A 16,390-nucleotide genomic window follows, 5' to 3' on the forward strand; every position below is an offset into this window, starting at 1 on the left:
AGTCATTTTTTTCAGTGCCGTTGTAACTTTGAACGGTCACTAAGTGTCTGTATTTGGCATCTATTGGTAGAAAAGATATGAATCCCTGAAATAAAGTTAAATGACCTTTCCAAAACCAGTTTAAACTGCAACTACACTGCTGGCCATTGCAAATCCAGCCCTTCACTTAAACTGGGATTATAGAAACCGTGAGTAACATCCCATCTTTTTACTTCCTGATCTGCCTTTTGACTCACTAGCCAGAACCAGATTAACTTTCTTTGCCTTTATCAATTCTTCACAGACATTGGGCGTCAGTTGAGAATTAGGTTGAGATGGACTGACAGAAACCAGTCTCCCCCAGTTTGAGATCTTTCAAAGATGGGCATGCTAATTTGGAATTTGGGAAATTCCCAATTCCAGGAACATTTGTAGGACAGTACATTGAATAAAAACAATAATAGCAAATTTATCTATCTATAAAACTGATGGAAACATGTTTTATTCACCATTTGAACTCTGTCTAAAAACTATGATGCTATCAACCATTGTATGTCAGATTTATATCCTTTTCTGTCAGCAGGAACAGGCCCCCAGCAGAGATCTCCTCAGGGCATTTCTGCTGAGGGAAACATGGGTAATGATTTTTGCCAATCTCTCCTTTTTCTAACTAAATTAGGTAGGCCAGATGGAAAAATTGAGGGAAATAACACTGCTGTTTCCAGCAGGAGCCAAAATTCTCTTGTAACATCTAGTTTATATTGACATAATCTATGTGAAATCTTTAAGCATCCCCATTCCTCCCCAGGAGATCAGACCAAGGTCTTTCATATCATTACTACTGAAATTATCAATGTCTGAAGTAGAGACGTTTGGCAAGCAAAACCATCTTCTTCCACTGAGTTCACTCATTCCCTTGAAAAAGAAGAATTACCTGGCCTTGAAAAGAATTTGAACCCAGGCCCATAACTACTTATTAATTAGCAAATAATACAAACTGGCTTAACTAGGAATAAGTTGAGAACATTAAGAAAACTAAGATCGTGGTACCCCGCCCTCTCAATTCCTGGCAAATAGATGGGGAAAAAATGGAAGTAGTGGCAGATTTTATTTTCCTGGGCTCCAAGATCACCGCAGAGGGGGACTACTGTTGTGGTCCACTGGCGGCCTGCGGAGCTGGCAGCAGAGTTGGACAGTGAGGAGGCTGGGGAGGAACATAGGCCAGTCCTGGAGTCGGGGGAAGGCATGGACGAAGGCTCTGCATCAGAGGCAGAGAAAGGGCCATCTGGGAGGTATGTGCTGCCTCCAGAACCTCCAGAATCGGAGGAAGAGGAACAGCGCGCATGCACAGAGCTGCCAGAAGGCAAGAACAGTTAAAACAAAAGGGATGAGTCGGGAGTAGGGCTTGAAGATGATTGGCCCCTCCCATAAGACTTAAAAGAGGAGTAAAGGCAGGAAGCAATGTTGTTAATTTTGTTCAGTTTAAAGTCTGAAGCTCTGTTTGATTCCAGACTCTATGTGGCTTTGCCAATTAGGTCTTTGGCAGTGTGTCAAGGGAGATAAAGGTAGGTGATTATCAGCCTTATCCCAAAGGACTCTTTACAACTATTTGGGACTCATCTGTGAATGAACAGAATTCACAGCTGTTGCAATAAAAGAGGTTTTGGGGACTACTCATATGTTTTATTGACTCAGGAAGCCTAGGTCAGAACAGACTACAGCCAAGAAATTAAAAGACGCTTGCTTCTGGGGAAGAAAGCCATGGCTAGACAGCATACTAAAAAGCAGAGACATCACCCTGCCAACAAAAGTGCATATAGTCAAGGCTATGGTTTTCCCAGTTGCAATGTATGGCTGTGAAAGTTGGACCATAAGGAAGGCTGAGCGCCAAAGAATTGAGGCCTTTGAACTATGGTGCTGGAGAAGACCCCTGCGAGTCCCTTGGACTGCAAGGCGAACAAACAATTCAGTCCTAGAGGAGATCAACCCTGACTGCTCTTTAGAAGGTCAGATCCTGAAGATGAAACTGAAATACTTTGACCACTTAATGAGAAGGAAGGACTCACTGGAGAAGAGCCTAATGCTGGGAACGATTTAGGGCAAAAGAAGAAGGGGACAGCAGAGAACGAGGTGGCTGGATGGAGTCACTGAAGCACTTGGCATGAGCTTAAATGGACTCTGGAGGATGGTAGAGGACAGGAAGGCCTGGAGGAACGTTGTCCATGGGGTCACGATGGGTCGGACATGACTTCGCAACTAACAACGACAACAGGAATAAGTGAAAAAAGATTTGAACAAGGGATTTCTTAGTTTGTAATTTGGCCCTGTCATCCATTTGATGCTGACTTGCCCATACAGGTTACAATAATCACATAACCAAGAGCAACATGAATTTGGTAAGTATGTATCAAAATAATTTTTATATAATTTATTTATTGAATTTATATCCTGTCCATCTCCCCAATAAGGTGACTTGGACTGGGGTCACACTCTGCTCTCTTGTCTACACCCTAGTTAATGTTCCTACTGTGCTTATATAGCGGATTTTATTTTTTATTCCCAACACTAAAATACGAAGAGAGTTTTGACTCATTCATTTTTTTGCCTTCCGGTTGCCTATAATCTGTATTTTATGAGTTGAACTCTTCTAGTGTTTTACGCTGATGGACAGACCCTTTGAAAAAAAAAAGTAGCAATATATAACAGGATGCTAAGTATTTGTAAATAATGTGCATGTTTCCTTCTATGACTGCTGGACCTGAAGTGTTATTTTGAGATAGTCATTACTCAGCACATTTGTTCACATTTGTCAGTATTTTAAGAATTGTGTGGTCTTACCATGTGGGTTTAAAAATATAATCATGGAATTTAAGCCATGGAGGCTCTTTGGTGGTTTGCCAATCACAGTATCATTGGATAGGCGGTGTGTCCAATACCTACTTCCTGAGGCCAGGCATGTCACTGACCTTCCAGGAGACAAATTAGGTGGGAAGAGTATCTTATTACCTGAAACTTCATATTCTACATGTTTTCTTCTTTGATCTCCTGTTTTTATGCTTATCAGATTTTGTCAGTTCACATGCTGTCAGTATATATTCCCTTCACACCGATCAGTTTCTACCAATTGTCTGGTTCTTTTGATTTATCTAGACATATCTTCACAATTTCTTTCTAAAACCTAAGGTGCTTCAGCATGATTTACCGAAAGTCTACTGTGAACCCTGGAATAACTATACGTATAGGTAACTTTTTGTAAATGTTTTCGTTGATATCAGTTTGTAAAGACAAACAGGTTTCACCAAAACCTGTTAAAAATACTCTAAGAAATTGTATGTATGTACATATGTATGTACATTGAGATATCATACTATCAGTTAGAATATTTAACTTAACACTTGCACTAGGGAGATAGTAATTTAATGTTACACAATAATTTAAAGTAACTGAACAATTAATCTGATCAACAATTAACAATGCAAAAAGAATTGATAATCATTCTGTCTACTCTGAAAATTTCACATTTTCTCCTGCCTCTCAAGATCTTTCTCACATATACATATATTGCATTTAATTATACACATCTGAATGTTATCCAAAGCCATTCATCAAAAAATTTAGCTTGTTCCTTTGTTTCAAGGAGAGGGGCGGTAAATCCCGTCCTTGTGGCATTTAATGTGTTTTGAGCCACAGAAACTTCCTTGTTTAGGCAGACAAGAGTATGTACCACAACATTCCCTTTTGAGGACTGTCGTTTCTTGTTATCCAGTAGCTGTAGAAACTGTAATGGTAATGTTATCTCAGTTTCCTTTCTTAAAGGCTAGAGTAAAGCCCTTGATTTCACCTTGCAAGATGAAGCTGAGGTAATATATCTCCTGCAGAGGTTGTGGCTTTCCTTCAACACACACCCACACGTACACAGACACATACCCAAGTACATTTGGCACAATTTATGCCAGGAGAGAATGAAAATCAGTCTAGTGTAAAAAATTCACATAGGTCTTGGTGTCCTGGCACGTAACCACCACACAGGGGATGCAGCTTTGATGCTACCTTCTCAGTTATTTCTCTTCCAGATATAGAAGTCCTGACATTTCTTTGGTATTTGTATGTGATTAAAATATACCCTAAATATAACTTAATTTCTATAAATAGCAAAGTGTGTTTCAAGGCCAATTAAAAATAAATCTGGCCTTTAGGAAATGTATAAACAACAAATACGTTAAAGCCGAAATAAACTTTACCTATTATCTTAAATATTTTCTTGGATGAAGGAGATATTTTTTCAATTGTGGAGCTTTTAATTTTATGTACTGACCTATAAAAAGCTTCAATCAACATTCCAGTAACCACTGAAAGATATTACGACAACTGCAGCAATCTAAAACCTGCCTTTGTCTTAATTTTGTTTCATATATAATTCTATTTATGGAACAAATCTAGTGCAAATGCTTCCTTTTGTTATTATACAAAACAAAAATCATATTCTGAAAGGAGACTTGTAGTAAATGAAGAGTAGCTAGTACTTGCACAAATACAGTAATGCTAAAACATTAAGAGGTTTTTAAGAAAAGATTGGACAACCATTTGTCTGAAATGGTATATAGAGTTTCCTGCTCGAGCAGAGGCTTTGACTAGAAAACCTCCAAGGTTCCTTCCAACTCTGTTATTCTATTACGTAGTTTTGTGCTAAGAGGGTCTCCTTTTAGCTTTCTCTACTTCTATTCTATTCCGTCAGGCCGGGCTATCAACGTAATATTTTAAATTGGGGTATTTTAAATTTTCTGGGGTTTTAAATTGAGCCAAATTTATTTAATAATTTTAAATTTTTAATTGATGTTTGTCTTGTGTTTTTAAATAGGCTGTACACCGCCCTGAGTCCTTTGGGAGAAGGGCGGTATAGAAATAATAATAATAATAATAATAATAATAATAATAATAATAATAATAATAATAATAATAATAATAATATTATTATTATTATTATTATTCGCCCTCCAAAGGGCCACAAAGCAGGCCCAAAGTTGTTTTTCCAAAGGCAACTGGATTTTGTTTTTTGTTGAAGATACTTCACTTCTCATCCAAGAAGCAATTCTGAAGAAGCTTCTTGGTTGAGAAGCGAAACGTCTTCAAGGAAAAACCAAGTCCAGTTGTCTTTGAAAAGGAACCTTTGGGACAACCATGATGACTGAGAATTCCCACAGACAGCCACAAGAAAGAGTTCTGAACTGTTCTGCTTTATTTGGATTACTTATAGCTGTGATGGCGAACCTATGGCATGTGTGCCACAGGTGACACGCAGAGCCATATTGGTGTGCACGCGAGCATTACCCTACCTCAGCTGCAGCGTGCATGCACACGCTGGCCAGCTGATTTTCGGGCCTTCCGGGCCCACTGGAAGTCTGGAAACAGGCTATTTCTGGTCTCTAAGGACCTCGGGGGTGGGGGTGGGGAAGGCCGTTTTCACCCTCCCTAAGCTCCTAGAAAGTCTCTGGAGCCTGGGAAGAGCAAAAAACGGGCCTACTGGGCCCATCGTGCCATCATGTGCCAAAAGCGGGGGAAGTGCGGGGGGGTCGTGCGCGCACGTGCAGGGAGCATTTATGAGTATGGGCATGTGCGTGCACGACCTTCTCACACTCCCCCACTTTTGGCACACGATGGTAAAAAGGTTAGCCATCACTGACCTATAGTTTCTTTATTAGCTGAATCCAGACAAACTATGTTTCATTTCATTTGTGATTGGTAAAAAAGGAACCATGCTTGTTTTTCAGTAATTATATTGAAGACTAAATCCAGCATAGGATTCAGATGAGACATTAGTTGAAATTTACTCAAAACAGAAGCTTTCATTCCATCACAGTTGCATAAAGGGGAAGAGGGATGTGAGGCTTGTAGTGCTATTTTTTACAGAATGTTTCCGTAAGGTGTTCTATAAGCACTTTAAGTAACAGTTTAAGCATTATAATAAAATAAATGTATGCTTATCATCTACAACCAATTAACAAGGCAGAAAGCTTTCAAATCTATTCATAGACTCAGAGGAGCAAATATGTTGCCCTGAATATTAATATAGATATTTGGGATTCTGGAATCAGTGGTGGGTTGCTACTGATTCGCTCCGGATTGGGCGAACTGGTAGCGGTGGCTGCGGGAGGCTCCACCCACCTGCCAGGATGTCTCTGCGCATGTGCAGTTGCTTCTGTGCATGCAAAGAAGCGTCGCATGCGCCCATGAGCAAATCGGTAGCGAATGAAATTGAAATCCACTACTGTCTGGAATCCTTAATATTTGAAGACTACCAGCTTGAGAGATTTTTATTTGACCTACAACCCCTCTTCCAGTGGTGAGGCTTTTATTTTTACTTTTAACAGCATTTAATCGGCCGAAGAGGTTGTAGAAAAAATGCTTTTAAAAATTAAAAAAAAAGCCTCTGATGATTGTGCAGCTCAGCTGGGCATGGGGGGGGGGGCAGGGATTTTTGCTACTGGTTACCCGCTGCCATCACTACTGGATCGGGTGATCCGGTCCAAACCGGGAACATTTCACCCCTGCCCTCTTCCATGGGTGAAATCCAGCAGGTTCTGGAGAATGCAGAAATTTTGAGCAGTTTGGAGAACCAGTAGCGGAAATTTTGAGTAGTTCAGAGAACCAGCAAATACCACCTCTGGCTGGCCACAGTGTAGGGTGAGAATGGAGATTTTGCAATATCCTTCCCCCAGGAGTGGAGAGGGAATGGAGATTTTGCAGTATCCTTCCCCTGCCATGTCCACCAAGCCACACCACGCCCACCAAGCCACGCCCACAGAACCAGTAGTAAAAAAATTTGGATTTCGCCACTGCCTTCTTCATATCTCACTTGACAATGTCACTCAGACAAGGATCACCATCAAAGGCCTCAAGAGCCTAATCTTTAAATAAGACAGTAAATGAAGAGTAGCTACAACTTGTACAATTTACCAAGTACCTGGCAGGGAGCAAAGCTCTTTCTGATACGGAATTTATCTGGAAAATCTACAAGCACCCCAAAAGGATATTTTAACTTTACTCTTTTCAATTTTAGTCTGTTTTAACTGCTTCCTATCGGAATACAAGCATTTATCTGGTCTTCATGTTTTTAATTGCACACAGCCAAGAGTTGCTCTGTGAGTGAGATAGGTGGTCTCTAAATCTGATATATAATTAAACATTAAATAAATAAATAAATAAATAAAAATTCAGAATAATCCCATTCCTAGATAGTGTTTTTTTAAATACTCTATTTTGAACTAAGTTGAGCTTTTGGATCATTTTAAAGACAGGCCCTGTAAATGATTTAGTTCCCATAAACACTTACAAAGTTTTCAGAGTGCTTTGAAAATGTGTTTAGTTGCTATCTATACTGCCTTCAGTTGTGATTCTTCTTTCTTTTTTGTTAGCCAGCAAAAGCACTGTAAGTTATTATGGTGGCCATTGGGATTGATTTTTGTTAATTGTAATCTATCTTCTTTTCTTTTTCTTTCTTTTCTTAATTATACACTACACAGAAGCTGCATGGGTTGAATGGGCAAGTATCAATTAATAAATAATAGTCCAAATGACTGCCTGCCTTTGTACATTATATGATCATCATCCTTTTCTTAAGATCTGTTTTCGAATGGAACTCAAAATAAAAATTTGTAACACCCCTCCTGCGTGAGCTGCACTGGCTCCCGTTGATCTTCCGAGTGTGATTCAAGGTGTTGGTCACCACCTTTAAAGCGCTCCATGGCTTAGGACCGGGATACATACGAGACCACCCCCTGCCATCAACAACCTCCCACCGGCCAATACGCTCCCATAGAGAGGAGCTCCTCAGGGTGCCGTCAGCCAAACAATGCCGACTGGCGACACCCAGGGGGAGAGCCTTCTCTGTGGGGCACCAGCCCTTTGGAATGAGCTGCCTTATAAGTACAAATTCTCATGTGTAGTTGAATATCAACAAAAAAACAGTTTTACTCACAAATATAAACAGGTACACAGTTAGTAAAAAAGAAAATGAATCCACAATGAGGCACATATCATTTAACTCTCTCCAGATGTGTGTATTTTTCAAACTCAAAAGACACAGTGGAGAGATGTGACTTGGCTGTACTAACCAAACTATGCAAGCATACATGTACGCACATGCTTTGTTAAAAACAAACATTTATTAAAAACATAGCCTGTAAAACTGAAAGCAGTCAACGCAACCCATGCTCTACCTGTATTGCCTTCGGGACAAATTTAAATTTTTAAAATTGATTTAAGTAAAAAAAAAAAAAAACTAGAATAATCCTGCATCCAACAGAATACAATTGTTCCATGCTATTGGCTCAGTTTGCGAGCTCCCTGTGTCTGTAAATGGATTACCTCTGCATCCTGCTCACGGAGGTGGTAAGTTTTCTGTAAGCATTCCAACGTTTTTGAACAGAATGTCCCCTTCTGCAGGAGACACTCCAGAAGTAAGACCAGCTGGTCCGGGGAAAGCTAAAAGAAAATAAATAGCTTGTGAGATAAAATTATAACCTTTTTGTAATTCAAATAAAAGAGGCCAGCCAATGACTAGTCTCAGATAACCTATGAAATTATACCATGTGCTTGTAATATATAGAAACAGTGTGTGATTGCATTATGAACACTATTGTGTCATTATTCTAAGAAACTCCTTTATCAAAATGAAATGAGAGGTTGTTCATTTGCCAAGATTTTCTATTCTATACTTAAGTAAGATTAAACCTATACTAATCTCAGTTAAGTGATAAACTTATTATCTGCTAACAAGCTTTGCGAAATATACCACCTAATTTAATTTTCATAGGAAATTATCAAAAGCACAAATTATACTGCATTACTTCCTGGAGATTTTAATACATATAGGGCTGAAGAACTGTAGCAAAGCAGAAATACAAATTTATCCAAATTTCTCTTTCAAAATTAAAATAGCAACAATATCATTTGCATGCACGCACACATCCCAATCGCCATATATCCATCCACCCCTTTTTAGTGCAATTCTAAGCATATTTATTCAGAGGTAAATTCCCTATGATCAGTGAGTTCAATTTTTAATTAAGAGTATAAATAATTCTAGATAACTGCATGAACAATAGAAGAAAATGAGGGGTTTAATTGCAGGGAAAATGAACAGGGAAAAATTACAAAACCACTATTGCAACAAGTCCTTAAGTGCTACATTTATTTTGGTTTTATTATATAGAAAAAATCATTGAAAATAAGGTGCATGTCAAAGGACAGGAAATGAACCATTTGAATGGGAAATTTGGTGTTCTAAAAAGCAGTAGGTGGTTTCTTATGTAGCCAATGTTTTCATTCCACAAAAAGAGAAAAAGATAATTCTGTGCATAAAAAATAAAATCATGATGGTGAAACTCTACTTACTCACAAATGAAAATCAACCTCTGATCCCTTTCCAGATCTTTGGGTGAAAGGACTTCTTGTGCCCCATTTACCATTGCAAGCAAAGAAAGAAAAATGACTTGGTAATCCAGTTTCTGAGTGGGTTACACTTGCAGATTAATTTACCCCATTCCAACTTCATAAAAAGACACTACATTTTAATGTCATCAACAGGATCGGATTTCATTTAAGAATAGAATCCTAGTCTAAAGTCATGTCTATATTATTCAGCACTGGAATAACCATCATCAATGCTCTCCAGATGTGCCAGGACTGTCATTCCCCCAGAATGTTTAGCTTGCAGTCCCAACTTCAAAAATGGGAAATCAGGACAGAACTATTCCAAAAGGAAGGACAGTTGGAGAAGACATACTGCAATTATCTGGATGTTTATGGTTGCTTGTAACATCTCTAAAAGTATGGATTACTGGTTTCTATAATCTCTAAGGATAGTTAAGCATGTAATAGGATTATATTACTATTATCCTTCTCATCTTTCCTATTACCTACTCCTATTGATATAAGTATCACTTTGTTGGTTGTATCTTATGAATTATGATTGTATCTTATGATTTATGGTTTATCCCTTTGTTGCTTGTATGTACAATGAGAGCTTATGCATCAGAGACAAATTCCTTGTGTGTCCAATCACACTTGGCTAATAAAGATATTGTAGTTCTGTTCTGTTGTTCTGTTCTGTTCTGTTCTGTTCTGTTCTGTTCTGTTCTGTTCTGTTCTATTCTATTCTATTCTATTCTATTCTTATTCTTATTCTTATTCCATCCCATCCCATCCCATCCCATTCCATCCCATCCCATCCCATCCCATCAAAATAGAGTCATTTTAAAAGGTATCATATATTAAAACTAGACCTCTCAGCGGCTTTTGATACCATCGACCATGGTATCATGCTGCACCAGCTGGAAGGGTTGGGGGTGGGAGGCACCGTTTTACGGTGGTTCTCCTCCTTTCTCTCTGACCGGTCGCAGTCCGTGTTGACAGGGGGGCAGAGATCGACCCCGAGGCCCCTTATATGTGGGGTGCCGCAGGGATCGGTTCTCTCGCCCCTTCTATTCAACATTTATGTAAAGCCGCTGGGCGAGATCATCCGTGGTTTCGGGGTGAAGTACCATCTGTACGCTGACGACACCCAGCTGTACATCTCCACCCTGGACCACCCCAACGATGCCCTTGAAGTGATGTCCCAGTGCCTGGAGGCCGTACGGATCTGGATGGGGAGAAACGGGCTCAGGCTCAACCCATCCAAGACCGAGTGGCTGTGGTTTCCGACGTCCCGATATAGTCAGCTGGCGCCATCGCTGGCTATTGGGGGCGAATCATTGGCCCCCACGGAAAGGGCTCGTAACTTGGGCGTCCTCCTGGACTCACGGCTGTCTTTAGAAGAGCACTTGACGGCCGTGACCGGGAGGATTTTTCATCAGGTTCGCCTGATTCGCCAGTTGCGTCCCTTTCTAGATCGGGACTCGTTACGCACAGTCACTCATGCCCTTGTCACCTCTCATCTGGACTATTGTAATGCTCTCTACATGGGGCTCCCCTTGAGGTGCACCCGGAGGCTCCAACTGGCGCAGAGTGCGGCCGCGCGGGTGGTTATGGGAGCAACATGGAGCTCCCATGTAACACCTCTCCTGCGCAAGCTGCACTGGCTCCCGGTGGTCTTCCGGGTGCGCTTCAAGGTTCTGGTTACCACCTTTAAAGCACTCCATGGCTTAGGACCTGGTTACTTACGGGACCGCCTACCATTAACAGCCTCCCACCGACCAGTACGCTCCCACAGAGAGGGGCTCCTCCAGGTGCCGTTGGCCAAACAATGTCGGCTGTCGGCCCCTAGGGGGAGAGCCTTCTCTGTGGGGGCACCGACGATTTTATTTATTTATTTATTTATTGAATTTCTATACCGCCCTACTCCCGAAGGACTCAGGGCGGTGTACAGCCATGAAATAAAACACATAAATATACAAAATTTAAAATCGAATAAAATGAATTAAATAAATTTGGCTGAATTAATACCCATAATTTAAAATACCCATAATTTTAAAATACATTAAAAATTTAAAATTTACACTTAAAAGGGAGAGGATTTAGGCGAGGCCCGCTTGATGAAATAAAAGCGTCTTCAACTCGCGGCGGAAGGTGCGCAGATCCGGGATCCTCCGTATCTCTGGGGGGAGCTCATTCCAGATCGTCGGTGCCCCCACAGAGAAGGCTCTCCCCCTAGGGGCCGACAGCCGACATTGTTTGGCCGATGGCACCTGGAGGAGCCCCTCTCTGTGGGAGCGTACTGGTCGGTGGGAGATCTGGAAAGAGCTCCCCCCAGAGATACGGAGGATTCCGGATCTGCGCACCTTCCGCCGCGAGTTGAAGACGCTTTTATTTCATCAAGCTGGCCTCGCCTAAATCTTCTCCCTTTTAAGTGTAAATTTTAAATTTTTAATGTATTTTAAAATATGGGTATCTTAAATTACGGGTACTAATTCAGCCAAATTTATTTAATTCATTTTATTCGATTTTAAATTTTGTATATCTATGTGTTTTATTTCATGGCTGTGCACCGCCCTGAGTCCTTCGGGAGTAGGGCGGTATAGAAATTCAATAAAATAAAATAAATAAATAAATAAAATAAAACTAGGAGGAAGGATAGTTTGCTTCTCTATTACTCTAGGATGGGGTATCAAACCTTGGCAATTCTGGAAGTTGACGTCCACAGATTTTAAAGTTGTCAAGGTTGGATGCCCCTGTTCTGGGATACCCTGCATTTCTTTTTGATTTGTTTCCATTTATGAGGTTCGTGCCATTAAAGTGAGAAGTCAATATGCAAATTTATTTTTTCAGTACTTAGACTATTCAAAGTTATTCCTCTTAATGCAACCTGTGACCTTACCATTTAATAAGGCATTACAAATTATAAAATCATAATGAAGCGAGGGTGTGCCCAAACTATAAAACAGAAGTTCTAAACCTTACAGTCATGTGCTGGGTAATTTACATTAAGATAGTTTATTTATTTATTATTAAATTTGTTTTCTGCCCATTTCACCATGAGGTGAACTCTCAAAATAGTTCTCGCAAAAGCCTGAGTTTTAAAAAGTACCATAAGTGGGTACAAAATAATGCATTAGTGGTGAGCTTGACTTTTTGTATGGACTCTGTAAAGAAAAATGTAAACCACTATTTCAGCATAGGGCAGCTGTCTAACAGCACCAGCTATTTCAGCCTAAACTAAGCTTCATGCACTTGTGTACTACTTCCACTGACTTGCCGAGGCCACTGACCCTGGTTTGGCACTTGATGCAACTAGAAGCCATCATATATCATACAAAAGTGAGCCTGAATTCTAGCATTTGTGTGATTGTGCATCTAATATATTTCTACTTACATATATACTTAGCATATATTTTACAGAAGGTATCCATCTTGTATGTACTTAAAGCTGCAACTTAAGCACATTTACCTAAGCTCCAGCGAAGATTAGTGAAACGTATTAGCCAGTGGTGGGTTGCTCCCAGTTTGCACCGGTTCTATAGAACCGGAGTAAAACCGGCAGGAGGCTCCGCCCACCGACCCCGACGTCATCAAAATGCTTCTGCGCATGCGCGTGGCCCTGTTGCGAACCGGTAGTAAAGGTAAGTAGAACCCACCCTTAATATTAGCAGACTTGTGATAGAAACGGTTAACTTTTTTAGAAAAATGGGAACTTTGAATGTAAAGTCTAAATGTAGCAGTAAGAAAACAAACCCATTAGCAATCTCAAACACATACTCTAGATGTGCAGATTCCGACTGCAGAATGTTTATGATAGCAAGGGAAATATAAGACTTGAATTTACAAGTTTGAATCATATTCGGATTGAGGGATACAATTTTAAACAACTGTGCCTAACTTTCTGCTCAATTTCATATATAATACAATTGTTTCTGGGGATCTTTAAAATGAAATAGAGGGGTGCTTCTGGAAAATCATTGTCTACACTAAGTTCAAGTGTTGCATAATGTTATTTTATAAATATTTCTTCTTTCGCCATAGAAACTGCTGCCATTTACCAGAAACAGCACCGAAGACTTAAAAATTGACTTGTGGTTTCCTTTGAAATGTACCTTTGGCATTGACTTTATACGTTAACTGTACAAGGAACTATTGTTTAAAATTTCATCAAGGTTTTGAGTTTGGCCAAGTTAAGCAAAGAAATGTAGAAACAAGGTAACCACATGACCTCAGTTTACCTCTGTGAAACTCATATCGTTATGCATTATGCAGCTGAAATTTTGAGGTTTTGAAAAATTATTGAAAAGCAACCAAGAGGAGAGGACAAAGTAAGAATCTTCCACTTATTATTTATGCTATTCATCTCCAATCCTGAATTTTATATTAAGAGCAAACAGTACTAGGGAGAGAGAAATTACAAAATATGAACGTATAAAATGTACATTTCTCACGTATGAACTAAATTTATGCGCATATGTGAAATGTATATGCAAAATATACCTTTTCTATTTGGTTTTTAAATGTTATTTTTAACACTTTTAATCAATTGAAGAAGTAAGCAGGGCAGTAGAATTTAATAGAGAATAAACATGGATTTGTTCCTTATACGACTAATAAGATGTATTTATGACCACCTCAATATATTCTTTCATACCATTTATGCCATGAGTGAATTTGTGTCCTTCAGATAAAATGTATATGGCAGGGGTGAAATGCTCCTGGTTCGGACCAGATCGCCTGATCCGGTAGCGATGGAGGCGGGTGGTTCAGAAAACCGGTAGCAAAAATCCCTGCCCCCCCCCATGCCCAGCTGAGTCGCGAGATCATCAGAGGCTGGTTTTTTAACTTTTAAAAGCAAAAGGTGGTATTTGCTGGTTTTCCGAACTACTCAAAATTTCCGCTACCGGTTCTTCAAACTGCTCAAAATTTCTGCTACCGGTTCTCCAGAACTTGTCAGAATCTGCTGGATTTCACCCCTGGAAGAGGGCAGGGGTGAAATGCTACCAGTTCGGACCGGATCACCCGATCTGGTAGCGATGGCGGCAGGTGGTTCGGAAACCAGTAGCAAAAATTCCTGCCCCCCCCCCATGCCCAGCTGAGCCACGCAATCATCAGAGGCTTTTTAAAAATATTTTTAAAAGCATTTTTTCTACAACCACTTCGGCCGAAAAAATGCTTTTAAAAGTAAAAAAAAAAAAAAGCCTCTGATGATCGCGCAGCTCTGATGATCCCAGCTGAGTTGCCTAATCGTCAGAGGCTTTTAAAAGCATTTTTTAGCAACCTCTTCGGCTGAAGAGGTTATAGAAAAAATGCTTTTAAAAGTTTTTTTAAAAAGTTGGCCACGCCTACCCAGTCACATTACCCCGCCACCACCAAGCCACGCCCACAGAACCGGTAGTAACAAATTTTAGATTTCACCCCTGGTATACAGTAAATTCTAAGTACGTTGTCTGTATTACATTCTTTAGTCTGATTTAGTTCAAACCAATATAAATAATATTAAACATGTATACACTTAAAATATGTCTTGATTGATAATTAGGTTTTTTTCAGCTGCATTCTCCTTTCACTGGCAAGTATCTGTGTCAGCGGTCTCCAAAGCTCCGCAGACTGGCAGTGTCAGGGGGGAGAAGGGATAGTTTCACATGTGTGCCCGCAGCTTGCATGGCCCGGTTCCCAAAGGGCCAGGGCCCAATACCGAGCTGGTATTGGGGGTTGGGGACCTCTGATCTATGTGATTACTTGATTCTCTCCATGATAGGTTGTTGATTAATTGCAAGATTTTCAAACAATTATTTGAAGTCTTTGTGTGATTTTTTCTAGTTCATGATTAGTAAATCCATGAATCTTTTCTTCTAAATCCATGCTACAATTACTGTAACATCTTATATGATTCTTCCTTATAGCTTATAATAATAAACAGTTAAAACTGATATTTGGGCAGAATATCTCCATTTTGAAATATTGCACTTTAGCGTACTCTTATGTTATAAGAAGTAACATAAATTGCTGCTGCAACTCTAAGTGGGATCATTTAATTTCTAACGGGATCTAGTTGAATTTCTAAGCAACTGAAAGCAGTAGAGTAGTCTCCCAAAACTAAAAGGCATGGCGATTTAGGTTACAATATCTGGGTTGCAAAAACTATGAAAACTTTAGAGGACAATAGAAATGTTACAGATTCAGAGCTTTGGCAACAGATTCATATTTTTGACAATGGCCCAGGGTCATGTGATCACGTTTTGCGACCTCCTGAGAAGCCGTCAATGTGGAAGCTAGATTCACTTAACAACCATGTTACTAACTTACCAACTGCAGTGATTCACTTAACAACTACGGCAAGAAATATTGTAAAATGGAACAAAACTCACAACAACCGTCTCACTTAGGATCAGAAATTTTGGGTTCAATCGTGGTTATAAGTCGAAGACTATCTGTATGAAAAGGTTAGGAAAAACATAGGCCTGCCAGACTGAATTGGATGTTTGCAAGAAATTATTTCAGAACTCTGGCCAAGCAGTGTGATACAAATTTAACAAACAAAGCAAGTTAAAGAGAAAAGAAAGGTAAGTGATAAAAATATAGCAACCTCGGCTGGTAGGAAAAATTGCATCAGTGAGAGATACTTTCAAGGCGAGACAGGGCTTTTTCAGCTAGCCTGAAAAAAATAATCGTTTTTCCCATGATTGTTTGTGCCAAATGTGTTTTAAGAGCGAGTACTAGAGAGAAGACATAAATTATTATGTTGTGCTGAGCGGGCTGAAATAGTCTGTAATTTTCAAAGAACAGTTCCATATGCCAGCCAGAAAATCATATTCCTTGAAATGGTAAATTCTCGCAAGCGTCTCTGGCCTTTAAAGTTTAATAATTCTTTTAAGTGTAACAACTGAGGTTTTAAATCGTATTTGCTGGGTTACAGATAACACAACGCTGAACTGTACTGGGTGCTCGTCTGCGGATTGACACATGCGCACGTTTTTTTTTTTAAGTTTGCATT

General features: G+C 39.8%; 1 protein-coding gene across 6 annotated transcripts in view; it reads right to left on the reverse strand.

The window, feature by feature from the left end:
* AOPEP (aminopeptidase O (putative)) overlaps positions 1 to 16,390 on the reverse strand; it is a 201,905-nt gene that overhangs the window by 17,418 nt on the left and 168,097 nt on the right. For all 6 annotated transcript variants that reach the window (XR_015732731.1, XM_034410091.3, XM_087888250.1 and 3 more), the window contains one exon: positions 8,344 to 8,460. Coding sequence is in view for 5 of the 6 variants with exons in the window: in XM_034410091.3 (XP_034265982.2) it covers positions 8,344 to 8,460 (117 nt within the window). In the remaining variant the exon portion in view is untranslated. The remainder of the gene's footprint in view (positions 1 to 8,343; positions 8,461 to 16,390) is intronic.

Source organism: Pantherophis guttatus, chromosome 2, assembly GCF_059756535.1.
Source record: "Pantherophis guttatus breed Tessera chromosome 2, ASM5975653v1, whole genome shotgun sequence".
NCBI lineage: Eukaryota > Metazoa > Chordata > Lepidosauria > Squamata > Colubridae > Pantherophis > Pantherophis guttatus.